Raw genomic sequence first — 22,402 nt, 5'->3', positions numbered from 1 at the left:
CACTGACACCAAGAGATTAAGGAATATTGTTGATGAAGATTTAATTCTTGTAAAGTCATGGTGTGAATCTAATAGATTAACTTTTAATATTTCTAAAACTAATATTTTAACTTTTAAATGTAACCTTGGAACTGTCACTTTGCAAAATGAAACAATAAGTCCTTCTGAAACATGCAAATTTTTGGGCCTGACGATTGATAAGCAATTAAAATTTGAAAATCATATCTCCTATTTATTAGGGAAGTTATCATCCAACTGTTATGCTATTAGAGTAATAACACATTCTCTGGGACTTGATGTGGCCAAAATTGCCTACCATGCTCTTATAGAGTCTTATCTGAGATACGGTATTGTGTTTTGGGGTGTGTGCTCTCAGTATTTGTTCAGCTCTCTATTTATTTTGCAAAAAAGAGCCATACGCTATATGTGTGCAGCTCCCTTTCGTAGCCCCTGTAGGCCATTATTTTTAAAACACTCTGTCCTGACATTGCCATGCCTTTTTATTTTAGAGACTGTTTGTCTTATCCACAAAAAATATCGCCATCAGCTTGGCCCCCCCTCCTCGGGTTACAATCTCCGAACAACCTTCTCTTTACCTCTGCCTATCCCAAAAAGTGAGCAGATTAAGTCCTCTTTTGTGTACGGGGGCAGAAGGCTTTTTAACCACCTACCTCTTTATATAAGGCTAATAAATTGTGAGAAACGTTTTAGGAAAAAAATAAAGAAACTCTTGCTTGCTAAAGCATTTTATTCTGTAGACGAGTTTTTAAATACAATTTTTTGACAGTGAAGAGTTTTGCGCAGCTTGAATTCTTACTACCCTTTCTTTGGGGGTGTTCTATATTCTATGTATGTAAGAATTGTTAAAATTTTTATATTTTTGTAAAAGATTATGTTGTCAACTATCTTTAAGATTTTATATAATGCTTTGTTAACAACATATTGCAGTAAAAATATTGACCGTTTAGAAGCCCCTTAACAAAAATTAAGAAAATTTCTACAGGTCCCCTCGGATTAAATTGATTAAATAACATGGAGCGCGGACTATAATTTGGTCGCTGGCAACCGACATACGCTGCGTTCTCGATTTGATCGCTGGTCATTCACACAAATTGTCAGATACGTCAACCTGTACTATCAACCTCCAACGTGCCAACATTTTAGGTTATGTTTGTATATTTGTTGTGTTGTCTTGTGCTACTTGGCGAGATTTTACAATTTTTCCCTATCCGTCACTGAAAAATCAAATTTCTACCTAATAAATATAAAGCAGTAAGTCGATTATCGTCGTCATCAACTGTAAGTATTCTTAATTTAAGGTAATTCTTTGCCGAATCTTATGAAAGTTCTTGGCACTTGCCGACCCACGTGAGACAATATCTCCTGAAAACAACCAATTTAATTGTTTTAGATGTCGTTTAGGGGCGGCGGAGGCGGTAGAGGCTTTGGGGGCCGCGGAGGAGGCGGTCGTGGTGGCGGAAGAGGATTTGGTGGCCGCGGGGGTGGAGGAGGCAGGAATTTCGACCAAGGACCACCTGAGAGGGTGAGTTTTCATTTTTATTATAATAATTAAAACCTGTGAAATAATTTTATAATTTTTAATACGTTAAATAAATTCAAAATAGTCCAAAATAATCAAAATAAATCATAAAAATAGAATAAACACCTTGTAAAACAACTGGGCGCTTGGGCGACTCCAGAGTAGAGATGGTGAAGTGTAGACCTGAAATAATAAAAGTAACCTGAGCACACTTATTCCAGTAAAATTAATTAATAAAAAAATTCATCATGAACTCATTAATATGAATAATATGAATTTAAGTTCGTAGGAGGCTATGCCGGTACTAAGTTTTGTTTGTTTTGATTTTTTTTTACAACCACATCGACGTGCTATATTTATTTATTTATTTTTTTTATTTTTATTTATTTATTAACGGAATCCATTTACAAAAGTATTACATAGCATACCCATACAAACATATATATTCAGAAACATTATATACAAAACTATCTATAAATTAGTGTAAGGTGTAGATGAGTTAATTAATTAAAGCCCCTATGAAATAATATTCTTTAACTGCCCCTTAAAAGATGTTATCCTAGAGTCAAAAAAGTTTATCTGTCCTGACAGACCATTAGCACTTCGAGACATTCGTGTAATTGGCTCATTAATACTATAATTGGTATGGTGGAATGGGACTGAAAATATTTCTGATTGTCTATTCAATCTGGAAGGCACCCTAAGTTTAAAAAGAGACAATAACTCGGGACAATCTATAGTAGCATTTAAAACCTTATGCATAAAACATAAGTCGAGTAATGTTCTTTGTGACTCCAATGTGGGTAAGTTCAGGTTATCCCTGACCCACTGATAGTAATACTCCTGTCTCCTGTAACCACATCTAAAAGCCGCCACCCTTAAAAATTTATTTTGAGTTTTTTCAATCTGCTCAATGTAGCAGTTATATGATGGGGACCACACAATTGAGCCATACTCCAAGATGGGCCTAACAAGAGAGCAATAAAGTAATCTAAAAGTAAACAAAGACAAATCAGTTGTAGACCGTTGGATAAAACCCAGCATTTTCATTGCCCTACCAGTCACCTGATTGATGTGACTTTTAAAAGACAACCTGGAGTCAATAAATATTCCTAAGTCAGAAACCTCTGTTTTGACACCAATTGCTACATTATTTATTTTATAAAGAAAAGCAATAGGGTTTCTTTGCTTAGAAAAAGTAATCTTATGGCACTTATTGATATTAAGGGACATTCTATTCAAGTGGCACCAATCAAAGAATAAATTGAGGTCTTTTTGCAGGAGCACAGCATCAGAAAGGGATGTGATAAGCCTAAATAGCTTCACATCATCAGCAAACATTAGCACACGACATTTTTCAAGTTTCCAAACTAAATCAATCAAAAAGAGGCAAAACAAAACAGGGCCCGAGTGAGAGCTCTGTGGCACCCTAGATGGTACCAAAATTTCAGAGGAACATGTACCTCCAAGATTAACAATCTGGGTTCTACCTCTGATGAATCCCGAGATCCACTGAAGAAGAGGCCCCACAATACCTAAAGCCCTAAGCTTCTGCAAGAGTACCCCCATGGTTAACTCGATCAAAAGCCTTGGAAAAATCTGTATATATTGAGTCAACCTGAAGTCCCTTCTCCAAGCAGCGGTAGAGGTAGTTGACATACAGCACCAAATTAGCATCAGTAGATCTGCCTTTTATAAATTCAAATTGCTCAGGATTAAATAAAGATTTAAAACTCCAGGCAATCCTATGACTGACCAGGCAGTCAAGCAGCTTTGGCAACTCAGATTGGTTACAAACAGCCCGATAATTGGAAATTTCATTTCTACTACCAGATTTAAAAATGGGTTTTAGAAAACTTCTCTTCCAGAGAGTGGGATAAGAACCAGTACCTAGAGATTTGTTAAAAATGAACAGTATTGGTTTCGTAAGAACACAAACACATTTCTTTAGGAAGAATGCCGGAATCCCATCTGGTCCAGAGCAGAGCTTATTCTTAGAGGAAGTAATAACCTCATAAACATCCTGTGTTGACAGAGTTAAAGTGCTCAGACAAATTGATTTATCAAAATCAAAAGATGATATGTCATTGACTTGCTCATCCAAGTAGACCGATGAAAAGTATTCTGCAAACATATCCGCAGTATCCGAGATATTCATACTAATCCTGTTATTGTATGTCATTCTGGAGGGAAGACTAAAACCAGTTCTTTTATTTTGAATATATGACCAGAAGTACCTTGGATTGCCAGCGAGATTCATTTCCACCTTATTAATGTATTGTTGATAGCACAACTCTCTTAAGTACTCACATTGTTGTCTCAACAATACAAATTCATCATAATCCTGCTGTTGACCACTAATTTTAAACTTTTTGTGAATTTGTTTCTTTCTTATGATCAAACTGCGAAGCTCTGAAGAAAACCAAGATGGAAAAGAAGAACTTTTGTACCTCTTTAGAGGAATAAACCTTTCCATTGAGGAGTAGATCACATTATAGAAAATTGAAACTATGACATCAATAGATGTCTCTCCCAAAAACAATTGATTCCAGTCTATCCCAGCAAGACAATCATTAATTGCTATGTAATCTCCCTTACCAAAATCATAAAAATATTCCTCATATATCATATCATCAGAATTTTCTGCACAACAAAGGTCGAAACTAATTGCTGTATGGTGTAAGCTTATCTCAAAAATTTTGTCTATTGCACGTTCGACACTAATTAAATCTGAGCTACTAAATGAAAGATCCAAGGCAACCCCGTTGGTATTTAGAACCCCATTTACCTGGAAAAAGTTATAGAAGTTAAAGCAGTTGGCCAGAGAAAGCACAGACTCTCTGTCACTCTCCAGACAACCACCAACCACCAAACCAAGATCATCATTCTCCCATCTAGCATGTGGTAAATTGTAGTCACCTGCCAAGACAAACAAACTACTTGAATATCTACTATATACATATTCAACGGATTCACAATGGCTTAAATAGGCTTGAAGTGGAGATGGAGATGGTATATAAATGCAACCAACAACAAAGCTTTGATTGTCTATTGTAAAAGTCAAATAGATCTGATAAATATCCACATCAACAAGTGGGATACCAATTCTATGTGTACATAAACTCTTTTTAGCCGCAATCAATACACCACCTCCACGAGCCTTGGTAGTATTTGTACCCATTTGACGATCATATCTATATAAATCATAGTTTGATACACCAATTTCAGCATCTGAATATTCAGATGTTAACCAAGTCTCTGCAATCATAACAATATCATAGCAGCAGCAACTAAGTGCCTGCTGAAAATCTTTTATTTTAGTTCTCATACCACCTGTATTAGCATAATACACGCAAACACCTGAACCAGAAGGGCCATCCCGCACTAAACTATGGTCTGATTCATTTGATTTTGATGAAAATTTATCTTGCGTTTATTATTTAACCAAAATTTTCGCAAGATAACCCCTGTAGGCCAGTTATCCGGCCTTAAAAAATCATCCCTACAATCGCCGTTGATGCTTATCTTAAAAGAAATAGTCTCACCCTTAACTGGCAACAATTCTACTTTAAGGTCTCTAATCTGAGGGCACCGCTTTTTAATGTGCTCTTCAATAAAACCAGGGGTCACTCCCATTTTAACACGTCCCAGATAAAAATATTCCCTATTTACTGAACCTGCGAAATTTTCATCACCTCGAAAGTCCGCTTCTCCTAAAACCAGATTCCGATTACGATTTGTATTTGTACGTTTTCGATTTTGTCCCAAAGTAAATCCCTGTTGCAGATGGTCGCCCCCCAACATCCGTTGTTCCAGTCCCAGCTGATTCATTGTCTGCTGTTGGATTGTTGCGGAAACGGTAGCGGCGGTGTCACGTTGTCAGGAACTGCCTGGGTATTTAGGTTGTCATTTTTATTCTGCAGCAAGAATCTTACTAGGTCCTTGTTACTATCGATGACATTCTTGGCCCAGTTTTCCAGTTTGTTTTGAAGGCGTTCTTCTATACCTTCCAAAGATTCATTTATAAGGCATTTAGAAGTATTAATCAAACTATTTGTTAACTGTGTGGACACACCAGAATTACTAGGTTCTTTAGAATTCTCCAAATTGCCTTCAGAAGTGAACTTAGTGAAGTTATCTATGCAATCCTTGCACCATATCAAGACGGTTCTAGTTTTAGCGATTGCGCATCTAATCTCTTGTGATGATATCTTACTACAATCCCTACAAGAAACCTTTCCGCAATTGTCACATGCACATCCAAACAAAAGTGTCTTACTTTCCTTAAAATAACAAGCTTGGGTACAAAACCCGCATTGCATCCCTTCCATAGTTGTAAAAACTTTTTAAGAAATGCGTTGGCAACGTTGTAAAACGACGATATTATGCAATTTTATCTTTAAACAAAATTACAGCTAGTTAAAACAGCAGCTTAGTATTCATAAGCACAACACAGATTGGTAACTTCTAACATCCAGTATTTCTCTTATTTCTGGATCCAAATCACTCAATATGATTCCAAAACATGAGCTCACACCACAACACGTTCGTTTCACGTCGTTATCACGTCCGTACAAGTGTTCCTAATTAACAGGTCAATATTTTTTTTGTTTTATAAATATTTCCTGTTTTAACTAACTAGACTTGTTTTGCTGGCATTGACCTTAACTTGAAACCATAGAACTTCAACCTTAGGACGTGCTTGTGCGTTTGTTTTACGCGTGTTCCTGGTGACGCTCAGGCTCAAGTTCCTGTTTGACTAGCAATTCCTGTCTAACCGTATTTATATATTCCTTAATTTATTAAAATGAATCGTAATTTCAAATGCTGTCAAAAAAGGAGTTTTCAAATTATTGCTGCATCTTTTGTATGTCTATATTCCACCCAAGTTGTTTGGATAGAAATTCTGATGCCATAAAAATGGGAGGCTACAAAATTTTATGCTCAGAAAAATGTCAAATAAATTTTAATGAAAATGAGAATGAAAAGAAGCCTTACGAGCAGAAGATTCATGAATTATTGATTGAACTAAAAGAAAAGGATAGGCATATAGAAAGAATGAGAAGAAACAGTTTGGTGTTTGAAGATGAAGTGTCAGAGGCTGAAAAGAAGTTTTCTTCCTCCCTAGATAATCTACACAAACTTAATGATGAACTTAAAATTGAATTAACAAATTTAAAAACTAAAGAATGTGAGTTACTGTCACTATTAAAAGTATGTGAAGAGGAAAAAATAAATTTCAATATAGAAATCAATGAATTAAATACCTTAAATAAAAATTTAATTGTAACAATAAAAACATTAGAAAATGAATCTGCAACCTATAAGACGCAAACAAATATGTTACAAATGGAAGTTAATGATTTAACCAAGATAAATAAGAATATGATCCAGTCAATAAAGGTGTTGGAAGTTGAAAAAGATACTTGCTATTCCGATATTTGTGCATTAAAGGAACAGCAAAACATATCTAAATTCGTTAATATAAATTATCCAACACAGTTGCCATGTAGGCCAAATTCACCCGTTGATAATTGACCTAGGCTTCTTTTGTGGGTGGAAACTGTAGTAGAGTGTTCCTGAAGAAATTGCGTCTGAAGTTTGAAGCTAACTACAAAGTCCAGTGTTTCATTGTGCATCATCTGTGGTTAAGGAATTTACAGAAAATGATGTGTTGATTTTAATGTTAAATGGTATTTGCTCATCATTTGATATTTAAAAAAAATTTATACATTTACACAGCAATAGTTTAGTGATGACAAGCCCTTACATGTATCCAACCCATAATGTAATTTATAATAGCAATACAATAGAATTTTAGAGTCTAATCATGCCAGCAACTTTGGATCAGATTTGGCATCATTACTGTATACCCATATTTTAAAACATTTCAAAAGTAGCATTTCATCAAAAAATGTGTCCACAATAAAAGCAAGTAATCAATCTGGACTTCTAGATACTGACTGTGATAGGGATTCTTTTTTATAGATAAATACACAGAAGATGAAGCTCACTCACATTCTATAAATAACATTGAAAATAAGCATGCGAAAAGTTTCAGTAGTTTTATTTTAAATATACAGTCTCTAAGAAATAAAATGGACGAGCTTCATCTTTTACTTGATTCATGTGATTTTCCTGATATTGTATTACTAACTGAGCACTGGTTAAAGCCTAACGAATGTTTCTTAATATCTGATTATATTCCTATATCAATTTTTTGTCGGCAACACTCCATACATGGAGGAACAGCTATTTTAGTTAAACAAACAATTGAAGTTTTTTTCTGTAAAATTAATAAGTATGATAGCTTTCTGTTGGAGAAGGTTTTTGAATTCTCCCTTTGTTTTTGTAAGCGATTTAATTTATATGTTCTTTGTGTTTATAGACCACCCACAGGAGATATTGGTATGTTCCTGGACAAACTTGATTCTCTATTATCCCAATTGTCTCTACACTCCATAGTTATATTGGCTGGTGACTTCATGTTCTTTCACCCACATGTATAACATCCTCATCTGCAACTACTATTGATTATTTGTGTATAAATTTAAATGATGTGTCATGTAGAGTACTTTCATCTGGTATTTCTGACCATGAAGCCATTCTCGCTAGGATTTGTATTTCCTTCATCTCATTATATAGGAAGAATTTTCAGCAGAGCAAATTTTAATGCTTTTTCTTCTACTGCAGCTTTGGTTAATTGGAATGCAGTTGAAATGGCTCCTGACCCATTTACTTTGTTAGTTCATGTGCTATGTGACAAGATCAATCAGTGTTTTCCTAAAAAGAGGCCTAAAATGAAAAATAGAAAACCATGGGTCGCAGCAGGCCTCAGAACTTCAGCTAAAAACCTCCGTTTTTTGGCTAAGCTGTGCAAGTTTACAACTTATGCAAACATTATTATATAGTCGCAGACTATATTATGCACGCGGGCCCGGGCCCGAAAAATCGTGTTTTTTGGAAATAAAAATTCATATTTTTGGCTGTATGGTTAGCGAAACGATGAAATTTGGCATAGGGTCTCTCAATACATTGAGAATGATGGATCCGTAAACAATTTTTTTTTCCGGTACCACCAAACGGAGCGGTACTGTCTCAAAGTCAAAAATTCGAAAAAAAATGGGTCAAAATTCATTTTTGCACGAGATCTCAATTTTAACGCTGTCAAAAAAATTGAAATTTTTAGGCATAAAAGACTTTATTGTAATTCATGTCTGTATACTTTTTGGGCCCGATCGGTATACAGGGTGAGTTGTTATAAGCGAACAAAAGTGACTAAAAAAAAAATTCAAACTTCTCCAGAGGCTAAAAAAAAATTTTTATAAAAAAAGTGTTTCGGCGAAAAGACTTCATTTTATAAGAGATTTAACATACTTGGAGCTTTTTTTTGTAAAAAAATTATTTTACGAGTTCTAGCATTTTCAGTTTTTTGAGATTTCCCGCCAAACGATACTTATTTTGGGAAAAATTTTTTTTTCAAAAAATAACTTCATCCTTTACCTTTCATATGCCATATAACCGAAATTTTTGGGAACCATACAGGGCGAGCAATAATGAACTTTACCCATGAAGGTCCGACCTGAAAATCACATTTTATTTAATAACTTTTTAGTGGTGGCACCTGGATCATTTATATTCTCAGGGATTAAATACTTTAATAACCCCATTATTTATGTAAAATTACAATCTTCCAACATTAATAGGTTCTGAGCAATTCGAATTTTCGCGTTTAATTCATTTGCCGCGTCCCTGTACATGGTGAAAAGATCAAACAACATCTAAAGGATCCGAAATTTTGTTTTACAACACATACTAAAATTTCAGGGTTCCAGCGATAGTACAAGTACCCGAAAAATGCGATTTTATGAAAAAAGTCCATTTTTTTGCGTTTTTGCAGGTAATTGGAGGTGTCAACCTAAACTCTAACGAAATGGCTAGTGGGAACAATACTTTGACGCATGGTGGGTAAAAATTTTTTGCTCGTGACAGGTGGCCGGGACTTGGTTGGGTTTTTTGTAAAATTATGAATGAAAATGAACCGGAAACGATCAGGGAAAGGAAGCACCGAATCAGAAAATTAATGGGCTTTCCGAATCTGTGCATATCAATTGGGGAAATTGTGTATTGCGGCCAGGAAAATTCGGCAAATATTTCAGTCAGTGGTTTTATACCGGGGTGAGACGAAATGAAATTTGCCCTATTATTTTATTAAAATTATTCGAATATATACACGGGTCAGTCGTAATGATCTATTTAATTTAAAATAAAAATTTAGATATTAGGTGAGTTTTTACTATTTAGTTTATTATTAATATATGTTAATAATTCTTAAACATTGCTTTTGGGTTATAAATAAAATTTTTTTGAAATTATTGATTTTTAAGGTTAGTCGAGTATCATAACTTTTTTGGTATTGGTGCGATTTAGTTGAAATTTGGTACCTAGTACCTATTTCGGATAAGATTAATAAATTTTTACAGATATTTGACATGACTATGTTTTAAGGTCACGTGACTGCCTTAACTTTCTTCCTATTTGTCCGATTTGATTGAAATTTGGTATTTGGGGTTTATTTAGGATGCAATTATGAATTTTTTACAGATATTTGACATTTGACTTCCAGGTCACGTGACTATTGTAACTTTTTTGCTATGAGTCCGATTGGGTTCAAATTTGGTATTTGGGCTTTATTTAGGATACAATTAATAAATTTTGACAGATAATTGACAAATTATAGTTTAAAGTCACGTGACTTTCATAATTCTTTTGCTATTGATCCGATTGTGTTGAAATTTAGTATTTAGAGTTTTATTACGATGCCATTATTGAATTTTTACATTATTTTTAAATTATTGCGTTTTTAAGTCACGTGAATATCAAAATTTCTTTCGTATTCGCTCGATTTGATTGAAATTTCCTATTAGATTATATGTATATATTTATAGATAATATTTTGTATTACCCTATTGCTTTTATCTTAATTAGTTAAATTGTTTCTTAGATTTGCCTTTGAAAAAAAAATTAAAAAATCATCGGTTCGGTATGCTTTAAAGGAAACTTATCTTCTTTCATAATATTGTAGCATTATTATAGATTTTGAAAATTTTTGTCATTAAGCTTTTTCATTACTTTTTGAATGGTCTTTAGCCAGAAAAAAAAAACTTTGAAATTGGAGCATGTTTTAAAAAATTTTAATTTTGGGCCCGATTTTGTTCGAAAATCGATAAATGCAAATAAATAAGTTTTCTGTTCATTTTAGAGTCAAATCGATAATAACCTTTTTGAAAGGTATCCTGAAGTAGTACAAGATAGAAAAAAAAAAGTTGAAATTTTTCCATAGGGCTCTTGATAATTCGATATTTATGATTAATAGTTTTTTACAATTTTCTCCGAATCTGTGATAGCTATAATCAATTAGTTTTAACATTCGATTACCTCGTAATATTCCTGAGAACTTTTGTTTAAGACAAAAAGTTGTCAGAGTTATATTTTATTTATAAAAAAATAAAAACCATTTTTTTTAAATTTTTCGTGGGTATACCCCTTTCAATTTTGGAGCAGAAAAAAAATTTTTTTTTCTTGGGTTTTTTTTTACTGGAAATAGCCAACTTAGGGCTCACATTATAATTTGTCGGTTATCATTTTAAGAAAAAAAATGCTACCGTGGGAAAAAACGAGGTTTCTTTTATTTTTTTTCACATTTTTACTAATATTTCGACTTCTATAGCTTCGATTCAATTCGTTGATGGTTTTTATTATTCCTATATATTTTATTACAATTGCCTTTCGAAATAAAACTGAAAAATTAAAAAAATCGACGTAAAATCCCGGTTGTCTTATCCCTTAAACATAGGCTCTTATTTAACCTAATTTTTCCCTTTATATTATTGCACTCGTATAAATCGTGGAAGATTTTGTCATAAAGCTTTTTTATTAGTTTTTGAATGGTCTTTAACCAAAAAAAAGAAATTTCGAATTCGGAGCATATTTTGGAAAAATGGTCATTTTGACCCCAGATTTTGTTCGAAAATCGAAAAATGCAAATAAATAGATTTTCCGTTCATTTTAGAGTCAAATTGGTAATAATCTTTTTTAAAGATACTCTGAAGTAGTACAGGTTAGAAAAATAAAAAATTGAAATTTTTCCATAGGGCTGTTGATAATTCGATATTTATGTTTAATAGTTTTTTCCAATTTTCTCCGATTGTATAATAGCTAGAACCGATTCGTTTTAACGCACGGATACCTCGTAATATTTCCGAAAACTTTTGTTTAAGACAAAAAGTTGTCAGAGTTATAGTTTATTTAGAAAAAAATAAAAACCATTTTTTCTTGGGTTTTTTTTTATGGATATTGCCAACTTAGGGCTTACATTATAATTTGTCGGTTATCATTTTAAGAAAAAAAATGATACCGTGGGAAAAAACCAGTTTTCTTTTGTTTTTCCCACATTTTCACTAATATCTCGGCTTCTATAGCTTCGATTCAAGTCGTTGATGGTTTCTTTTATTTCTTATTCTCCTCCTGTCAATTCTTTTGATTTTTTATTACTATTACATTTTAAAACAAAAAGAAAATTTAAAACAAATCGACGTAAAATCCCGTTTGTTCTATTTCAATAAATAGATCCTTATGGGAACTTTTTTCTGAATTTGGTATTTATGGTTTATTTAGGATACAACTAATAAATTATGACAGATAACTGATATTTGAGTTTCAGCTTAGGTCACGTGACTACCGTAACTTTTTTGCTATTGGTCCGATTCTATTCGAATTTGGTATTCAGGCTTTATTTAGAATACAATTAATATGCTTTCACAGATTTGAAATATAAGACAGTATACTGACACAAAACGCGAGTATATAACAAATTATGGTTCTTTGAAGCATGATACCCCAACCACTGGTCATCTCTTTCCTTGGCATATAAACGTTGGTACACCTCATAATTTTTGTTTTTTTTTTTAAGAATTCCTTTATAGCCATTCACAGACAAGACCTAAAGGTTCCAAATTGGTCCCCACGGACCAAAAGTATAGGAGCGAAGCGACTATACTTGTTCTTTATCATCAGAAATATCGTAGTCTATATAGAAAGACGATAAAATCAGCTAAGGTTAAAAATTACAGTGACCGCTTGAATATGTCCTCAAATAGGCAGAGAGAATGTTGGTCAATTATAAATGACTTCAGGCATTCTCACAAGAAAGTTTCAGAACCAGAAGTAAGACCAAATAGTTTAAATGATTATTACTGTAATATTCCTCATTTATTGCTCAAGGATGTGAATACTAATATTGATCCTTTGCATTATATTCAACAAGTAACAGTTCAAAATTCTTTTTTCTTTTATCCTGTTAGCCTTACTGATGTTAGAGATGCAATTAAAAGCTTAAAAAACCATAAATCAGCTGGAGCTGATGGAATATCATCAAAATTACTACTCCTTTTGCCTGACTCAGCATTGAATGCCTTAGCTTCTGCCATAAACAATTCCTTTCATAATGGCATCTTTCCAGCATGTTTGAAGGAGGCAGTGGTTATCCCTCTTTATAAGGGTGGAGATGTGAGTGAGCCTTGTAATTTCCGTCCAATTTCTATATTATCTACCCTCTCCAAGATAGTTGAAAAACTTGCAAAAATCAGAATTTTATCTTTTTTGCAACATAATTGCATTTTATCTGCAAATCAGTTTGGATTTCAAACGGAAAAAGGGACTCATGACGGTGTTTTCGGCTTTTTGGAGAGTGTCTATGTGTCCTTAAATTCTGGAGAGTCCGCGGCGGCAGTCTTTTGCGATTTATCCAAGGCATTTGAATGTGTAGATCATGGAATACTGCTGTCTAAGCTTAATAATTATGGCTTTAGAGGTGTGGCGTTGCAATGGCTGGAATCCTATCTGTCTAATCGTACCCAAAGAGTTACAGTATCTGGATGTTTATCCGATTCCAGATCCCTTAAAACTGGAGTACCTCAGGGTTCAGTGTTAGGACCACTATTATTTTTGCTCTATGTAAATGATTTGGGTTCATTAAAACTGCAGGGCAAAGTGGTTCAGTTTGCTGATGATACCACCATTTTATGGAATCATAGAGATTCTGATAATGTTAGAGCCCAGGTTTTTAAGGATCTTAAGATTTTATCGGAGTGGTGTGCTGCAAACAGGCTTGTATTTAATGTGGGCAAAACCTTTATTATGGGATTTAAGTGTGACGTTCAGGGCCTTATGTTTAGTGAAAACTCCATCTTCCAAAACAAAAAAAGGTGTAAGTTCCTTGGTATTACCATTGATGGTCGCCTTCGCTTCGAAGATCATATCCTAAATCTTGCATCAAAATTATCCTCTGGATGCTTTGCAGTAAGAATGGCGGGGCATGAGCTGGGAGGGGTAGTTGCACGTTCAGTGTACTTTTCTCTTATTGAGTCCCACCTTCGTTATGGCTTGCCTTTTTGGAGTTTAAGCAACAAGGGATTATTAAACATAATTTTTGTGATTCAAAAAAGGTAGTTAGATACCTATGTTCCGCTGGGTTAAGAGATTCTTGTAAACCTCTCTTTATATCTCAAAAAATCCTAGCTCGTTTTTCTCTTTTTATCTTAGAAATAGCTACTCTTATTCATAAATGTCCTAAACCTCCCTCTAACACTGGTCATATGACTCGCCAGGTTAACGATTTTCCCTTACCAATTCCTACATCCTCCCTCACCAAGAACTCACTTATATACCTTAACAAAAAAATTTACAACCATGTTCCTCTATGTATCAGACAAATTTTAGAAGTTAAGAGATTCAAAAAGCAATTAAAATCACTTTTATTATCCAGGGCATATTATAGCCTTGACGATTTTTTTAATGATACCTTTTAACCTGTGCTCTGACATCATTTTAGTGTTTTAGTTTTGTTTCCTGTTAAATAATTTAATTTACTTCCTCTAAATTCTGTTTTATTGACAGCTTTACTTATTTTTTAATGAAATTTATCAAAAAGATGCTTTTTTTTCTCAATCTGTTTTGTTATGATTAATTTTGGTAATGTGTGTAAATTTTATGGTAAAGTGTTTTAGATGTTATGTTTGTTTGAAATTTGAAATTTAAAGTGAATTTGGAATTTTTTGGTTTTTAGGATGCTTGTACACAAGATTTTGTTGTCTTACGTAATATAGCACATTTTCTTTCTTTCTTTCTTTCTTACAACCCTGAATTTGCAAGGGGTAGATTTTCTGCCTCGAATGCTATTTATACATTTGTTTAGTCACAATCACAAAAGTTAAACACATGCTGCAATAGGTGCCATTTACCGAATTATATAACAAATCTTTCAAACAAATTATCATTATCAAACAAATTTTTGATTGAAATGCGACTTAGTTTGCTTTTTGGTTATCTGATACACAAATATAAAATCTGAGTTAGAATAAAAACACAAGAAATTTTATTATTAAATAATAGGTATTAGTCCTTTGCGACAAACCACAAACAAAAATAATAATAAAAATATCATATCAAAATAATTTAACAATATGTCAACGTCAAGTCTGTCAAATTACGAGTTTAAATTCAATGCTACCAATATAATTTTAACTTTTGCTACGACTACGACTCGAGACGTGTTGAGAATCACCTATTCGCTAGGTATCGAAATCTACTTCGAGTAGTCGTGACCTATCGAGAAGTTGAGAATGCTACTCCAGATCTACACACTACGTACCATAACACTAAAAAAACCTGACTAAACAAGAAAAAGCGAGTTTAATAGGACCTGGCGCGACATCGGAACAGCGTGGTGCCTTGACTTATACCATTATTCCAGCGAACGAATCCATTATGTTGAGAGCAGCGCCGTAGCAACAACATAACGGGCCTAGGTTCGAGACTGTATCCGCGGGCCCCTAAAGAGATACTAACCTTCGTCTCTCCATAAGTCGACGGCTTAAGGAAAGAAAAAATTAAAAGGCTATTACATGTTAACTAAACTTTTATGAAATTAATATTACGACAAAAATACTAATAACAGGACATTTACGTTATTAGTATTATAATACTAATTACGGAAAAATATAAAAATATTAAAAACATATGTAAGTTACTTTTCGAGATTTAGCAGTCGCAAATGATTTAATAATTTCCTTTAAATCTATAGAGTGAGCAACTTTATTTTCAATGGACAGCATTGCCAAAGAAGATAATCGATTTTGATATGTTTTGATTAATTTTAATTTTGAGAAAGATCATTCTTCAGAAAAACATGTTCGAAATGCTAATAATTGATTAGAAAGTATATCTGATATATCATCTTGATATATTTCACGAATATTTTCAGCTATTTGGTATGTTACTGTGTCACTAGAATTTAATAGAACCTCTGTATCCAAAATATTGAAGTTAGTAGATATTTATTGTAAACTAACTGTTCTACATTGTAACTGGCTAATAATAATGTCCAGCATTTTATAAAAAACTTCAACTCTAAAGATATCTTCCGCAGTTTGAAAAACAAAGTCATTTGCAAATTCATCAAAAAAACGTCTACGTTTAGAAATTCGTTTTTGGCCAAACTCCTTATTTGGACTTATACCCCATTTACTCGCCGTGGCTTGAGCTTCTTCTTTTACATTTAGAAACTCATTTCGAAGATTAGATATGTAATTTGTAACGTTTTTTAGGAGTTTACCCGATTTTTGTATATCTTGCTGCTCATTTTGTAAAAGTTTTGATGCATTTAAATATGTGCTAAAGGCTAGAAAAGATTTGCTTCGGCTGCGGATAGACACATCGATGTAAGAATTTTAGCTGAGTTGTTTAGATGATTTTTATGTGGTTTGTTAGATTATATAAGTTCACAATATATTATTGAGTTTTAGTTTAAATTTACATTCTTTGTTTATTTATTTATTATTATGTTTATTAGCTGGCTACGGGCCCTTGAGAGTGGCGGGCCTGGTTCCACCGAACCCGTGGAACCATTGTAGCTACGGCGCTGGTTGAGAGGAATAACGTTAGGAAGCTCTTATCTTAGCTAAGTTAAAATTTTGACTTACACAGTTTTTGACTGAATATGTTAGACCAGTAGAAACATAATTAATGGTATAACTTAAAAAAATACTGACATATACCACTTTTCCTCTGAGCGGCTCAATTATCATTTTGCAATAAACTTAAATATCGAACATCGATGCTATTATTATTGATAATATCTAATAATTTCTAACCATATAAATATGAAAACACATCTTGTCGAACTTGCATTGTCTTATTTATTTAATGTAACACGACGTTTCGGTTGGTAAGTATCTCCAACCGTTATCAAGTGTAAACTGACAGCAAACTACTATTCTATAGGCTTATATACTAGATGTGTGCAGCGATATGGAAAGGAAAGTCATCCGTGAAAAGAGTTGGGGGGAGGACACGCCTCTCTCTAGATCTTACACTGTCCTGAGAGTAGAGGCTTCCAGATGTTGAGTACATCGACGCTTGGCTGGCTGAAGTTTCCCTGATTCTGTGAAATGAAAACTGCCTCTACGAACTTCCTCTTCCGCCAGTGCTGTTCCTTGTGCAGAATCTTGGCTTCTGACCAATGGATATTGTGTCCATTATGCCACGCGTGCTCTGCTATTCCGGATTTGGAAACCTCTCCTCTTTGGGTCCAGCTGCGATGTTCCTTCGCTCTGACTTCTAGGGGGCGCTTCGTTTCACCTATGTATGAGTCACCGCACTCACATGGGATCTGGTAGACGCAATTTTTGGTATCCAACAGACCATCTGGTTTGGTCTTTGATACCACGCTTCTGATAGTGGTGCTAGATCTAAAGGCAGTTCTAATATTGTACTTGCTGGCAATGCGTCGGATTTGTTCCGATGTACCCCTAATGCAAGGTATGGGTAGAAGTCTGGTTGTCGTGGTGGCCTCATCTCTGATTTGATTTGGACGCGTCCTTTGGATGGTCCTACTTATTAGCTTCTTTGGATATCCATTCTGTTGTAGGTCTTTGTAGATGGTATCCACTTCAGTCTTGAGATCCTCGTCGCTTCTACAGATGGTTCGAGCTCTATTGTAGAGGGATCTTATGATGCCTACTTTGGTGGTTGCAGTATGGTTGGATTCATAGTGAAGATACTGGCCCGTGTGTGTTGGTTTTCTATAAACTGAAGTTCGTAGATTTCCGCCGACCTTTTTACCTCCCTTCCCTCCCCTTCCATATCGCTGCACACATCTAGTATATAAGCCTATAGAATGGCAGTTTGCCTTCAGTTTACACTTGATAACGGTTGGAGATACTACCAACCGAAACGTCGTGTTACATTAAATAAATAAGACAATGCAAGTTCGACCAGATGTTTTCACTGTACCATTGTCTACCACCTTCAAAAACAAATATTACAAATAATGTAAACGTAATTAGGAAAACCTCATAAAGAAAATAGGACTGCCTGTTTTATAGTGTTTTTCTTTAATGATTTAATTTATTTATTCATTTATATGTTTATTTAATTGTAAACTGTAACGTGTCATTTCTAGCATTAAAGATGACCTAATAAAGGACCCGAAACTTCTTCTAACGGCAATTCTTCTAAAATAAAATCACTTTTATTGAAAGTCCTAAACCTGCGACACACACACACACCCTTTTTTTTTTTTTTTTTTTTTTTCAAGTACTTTATTGTCGAAAATTTGGTACATGTACACGAATTTTATTGACAAAGCTTCAGAAAATAAATACAATCAAATCAGATTTTACAAAACAAATATATAAAAAATTTATACAACATATAAAATGCCTAAAAAAAAAATGCAAGAGAAAATGTTACAAACAAAATCTTTATAAAATAAAATACATGCATGTAGACAAAGGTAGCAGAGATAAAGGGACACATAAAGATATGTTCAAAATTAAAATTAACAGATTAAAAGCTTAGCATCTACTACACAACATCCTCAGCCTTAAAAAAGTCTTCAATCGAATAAAAGGCTTTTAGAAGCAAATATGACTTCAGTTTACAACGAAACTGGCGCAAAGACTGAACACTTCTTAATTCCACGCTAATGTGATTATAAATCATTAAACCGCGATATATAAATGAATCTTTGATAGATGTAAAATGAGGAATAGGAAGGGGAATATTATTAATATGTCTGGTAGGATAACTGTGATGTCGGATTGGAAAACTGTTCTTATTTTTGAATATTAAACATGCAGTTTCCAAAATAAATAATGATGGTAGGGTCAAAATACGGCTCTCTTTGAAAAGATTACCACAATGCATTTTAGAATGGGCCCTAAATAAACTTCTGACAGCCCTCTTTTGCAGCACAAAAACAGACTGAAACAGATAATTTGAACATGCACCCCAAAATGGAAGAGCATACCTTAAATGCGACTCGAACAAAGCAAAGTACACATCACGAGCAACATCTCTCCCCAGTTCATGAACGGTTGCCCTAACAGAGAAGCAGCCAGAAGCAAGTTTTTTATTTAACTTTATTATATGGTCAGAAAACTTTAAATCTTTATCAATGACTAAACCAATAAATGCAGAATTGTCTACCATGTCCAATGCGTTCTCACCAAAATCAAGACTCTCAGCTTGAAAATTGAAACCAATAATGTGGGACTTTGACATATTTAAGCAAAGTTGATTGGAATCACACCATTGCTTTAATTTCAGGAGATCGGCTGCAACATCTCTGACAAGCTGCTTGGGATCTTTATTCGACCATAAAACCGTTGTGTCGTCAGCAAACAATGTAAAATGTCCACATATGCTGACCCCTGTGGAACACCACAATCCACAGACTCCCTACCAGAAAAGTCACCATTAAGGTACACAGACTGCTCGCGACCAGACAAATAGCACTCAAACCACTTCAGTGCAACACCCCTAACTCCATAAGCAGAAAGCTTCTGAAGCAGTATCCTATGACTCACACAATCAAAAGCTTTGGACAAGTCACAGAACACCGCCGCAGTCGCCTCTCTTCCATTAACACCCTGGAGAAGTTTGGACAAGAAATCAAACATAGCGTCAGAGGTGCTTTTCCCTGATATAAAACCAAATTGTTCATCTCGAAGAACCCCTTCCCCCAGAAGAAACTTTAAAAGACGATCCTTCATAAGTCTTTCAATTAACTTAGATAAAGTAGACAAAATTGAAATTGGCCTATAGTTGGATGGACTAGAACGATCACCACCCTTATAAAGAAGCAAAATTTTTGCTAATTTTAGGCAAAGAGGAAATGTGCCCAACTGAAATGAAATATTAATAGCATCAGAAAGAGCCTGAATAGCACTCAAAGGAAGTTTTCCCAATAAATTCACTGAAATACCATCATCACTAGATGCCCTTTTCTTTTTCATCGATCCTATAGTGCAAAAAATCTCCCTGGGAGTAGTGGGGCTGAGGTAAAATGAGTTTCCACTAGTGGTAGGTAAAAATTTGAGAGGGTCATAAGTGGAAGAGAGACCCTTTGTGAGGATATCAGCAACCGAACAAAAGTACTTATTTAATATGTCAGAATCAATCCGCACTTCTTGAGAGCCATTACTCTTGGACACAACCTCATTAACAATTGACCACGCTTCGCGTTGCTCATTGGAGGAATATTTCAAACGTTTGGAATAATAGAGTCTTTTCGCTTCACACACAACTTTCCGGTAAACTTTTCGATATCTCGAGAATAGCGACAATACAAAATTATTTATCGGGTAGAACTTTTTTAAAATACCAAAAAATCTAAGATTACGACCGGAAATGCGAATACCAGGAGTTAACCATCTTTTCCGGTCCCTAAATCGATTTTTTAATGGGTGAAAGGGAAAGTATCTATCAACTAACTTTGAAAGAGATGCGTGAAATGAAGCAAGAGCATCCTGCTCACAAAATATTGAGTCCCAATTAAAAGACCGACATCCTGCATCAAAAGACCGGAAGTTCCTTGTGCTGTAAATTCTACCCAAACCTCTGGATTTGTATCTTTTTCTGAATGGCACCTGAGTCAGGATGGCATTATGATCAGACAAAGCTGGATCAAATACATTACAAATTACATTCTCCTGTATATTGGAGGCAACATAGTCAATGGTTGTTGATGTGGTACCTGTTACACGCGTAGGGCTGTTAACATGCATAGAAATATTAAAAGAGGAAAGCAAATTAATTAAATCCAATGTAGCCCTATTCTCCCCATCTTCAAAATCTATATTAAGATCGCCAGCAAGAATTATAGTATTTTTAGGAGAAAATTTTAAAAGGAATTGTTCAAGCCTATCTAAAAAAGTACTTATACTACTATTTGGGGAACGATACATACACACAATATAATAATTGGCTTTACCAGAATAAACAATTGAGAATTCAAACTCCTTTTTGACACTAAGATCATCAAAATCACCAAAACCAACAAAGCCGTCGCAAAAACATTGATGCACAAGAGCCACAGTGCCACCATATCCAAGGCCAGCCCTACAGAATTTGGAAGCTACAGAGTAGCCAGAAAGGGAAATTGGTTCCTCATTTCTCAACCAGTGCTCAGTAAGTAAGACAATGTTTGGAAAATTTAAACTGTCTAAAAGTATATACAAATCATCAGATTTACCGCGCAGTGATTGAATATTCAAAAGCATAATAGGTCTTCTTCATAATAGGCCTTCTCTGCAGACTTATAAATCTTATTTGTAAATTAAGGTTATGGCTTTTGCAAAGAAAAATTTAAAGTAATTGATTCACCAGTATGATCTGACTTACCAGGTTTAACTATATTTTTATAAAACTCTTCAGGAAAATTTAGTTAATACTTCAACTAATATAATATAGGTAAAACTCAACAAATGTTTACTTCATTTAGGTTATTTTTTCCACAGGTAATCCCATTAGGGTTTTTCGACTACTCAGTTCAGGACGATCTGGTGTGCAAAGTTGAGCTGGAAGACGTGCCTTTTTTCAACGCTCCCATTTATCTGGAAAACAAGGAGCAAATCGGAAAAATCGACGAGATTTTCGGTAACATAAGAGACTATTCCGTGTCAATAAGGCTTGGGGACAACATGAAGGCAGGCAGCTTTAAAAAGAACCAAAAAGTAATTCAGTGCCCACATTTCCGATTTTTCCGAACTTATTTCCTATTGACTTATTTTAGCTGTTCATTGATCCGGCGAAACTCCTTCCGCTTCAGAGGTTCCTTCCCAGACCTCCTGGCTCCGTACAAAAAAGAGGAGGAGGAGGTCGTGGTGGACGAGGTGGGGGCGGGGGAAGAGGGGGAGGAGGTTTTGGTGGCCGAGGTGGTGGAGGCAGAGGCGGATTTGGCGGTAGAGGGGGCGGCCGTGGAGGTTTTGGCGGTGGGGACAGAGGCAGAGGAGGAGGAGGCTTCAATAGGAACTCCGGAGGCGGTGGTGGAAGGGGTGGTTTTGGCAGAGGAGGAGGCGGGGGAGGGTTTAATAGGAACAGTGGCGGAGGTGGGGGCGGATTTAAGAAGTGGTAGGTTAAGCGTATCTGTTAATATGTTCAAGTGGTGTATAAAAAATATTTTTTAATAAAATGTCTAGTTTTAAGGAATGCCCTATTTTTTTTATTTAGTTTTTCAGCAGTGTCTACTTAGAAGAACCAAAACTTTTCGGCCTATATTAGGTCATCCTCAAGGCGCTACAATGCAAAATAAATATTGCTAATTTCTTCTTCCTCAGGTACCTACCTACCTATCTGTTTTGGACTGAAAACATTGAATACACTAGAATAAACTTGAGCGCAACATCTACACAGGGGGCAGAGGGCATTCTTTATTATAAAGCAAAAAAAAAAGTGTGAAATTCGTTTAATAACAAAAACTATTTTTAATTAGAATTCGTTAAATTACCCAATTTCCAC

At 34.6% G+C, this 22,402-nt stretch overlaps 1 protein-coding gene across 1 annotated transcript; it reads left to right on the top strand.

The window, feature by feature from the left end:
• Window positions 1-1,132: 1,132 nt before the first annotated feature.
• Window positions 1,133-22,093, top strand: LOC126747550 (probable H/ACA ribonucleoprotein complex subunit 1). Its single transcript, XM_050456272.1, has 4 exons — window positions 1,133-1,299; window positions 1,412-1,543; window positions 21,403-21,618; window positions 21,678-22,093. The coding sequence occupies exons 2-4, from the start codon at window positions 1,412-1,414 to the stop codon at window positions 22,017-22,019; spliced, it is 690 nt and encodes a 229-aa protein (XP_050312229.1). The 5' UTR covers window positions 1,133-1,299; the 3' UTR covers window positions 22,020-22,093.
• The last annotated feature ends 309 nt before the right edge of the window (window positions 22,094-22,402 follow it).

The sequence above is a fragment of the Anthonomus grandis genome, chromosome 19, assembly GCF_022605725.1.
Source record: "Anthonomus grandis grandis chromosome 19, icAntGran1.3, whole genome shotgun sequence".
NCBI classification, from domain to species: domain Eukaryota; kingdom Metazoa; phylum Arthropoda; class Insecta; order Coleoptera; family Curculionidae; genus Anthonomus; species Anthonomus grandis.
Note: the sequence above shows the minus strand (reverse complement) of the source record. Positions and strands in the feature narration are given on the sequence as shown.

Coding starts and splice junctions, on each gene's coding strand:
- LOC126747550 (XM_050456272.1), top strand. CDS start 1,412: ATGTCGTTTAGGGGCGGCGGAGGCGGTAGAGGCTTTGGGGGCCGCGGA. Junction 1,544..21,402: donor ACCAAGGACCACCTGAGAGG/GTGAGTTTTCAT, acceptor TTTTTTCCACAG/GTAATCCCATTAGGGTTTTT. Junction 21,619..21,677: donor GCTTTAAAAAGAACCAAAAA/GTAATTCAGTGC, acceptor GACTTATTTTAG/CTGTTCATTGATCCGGCGAA.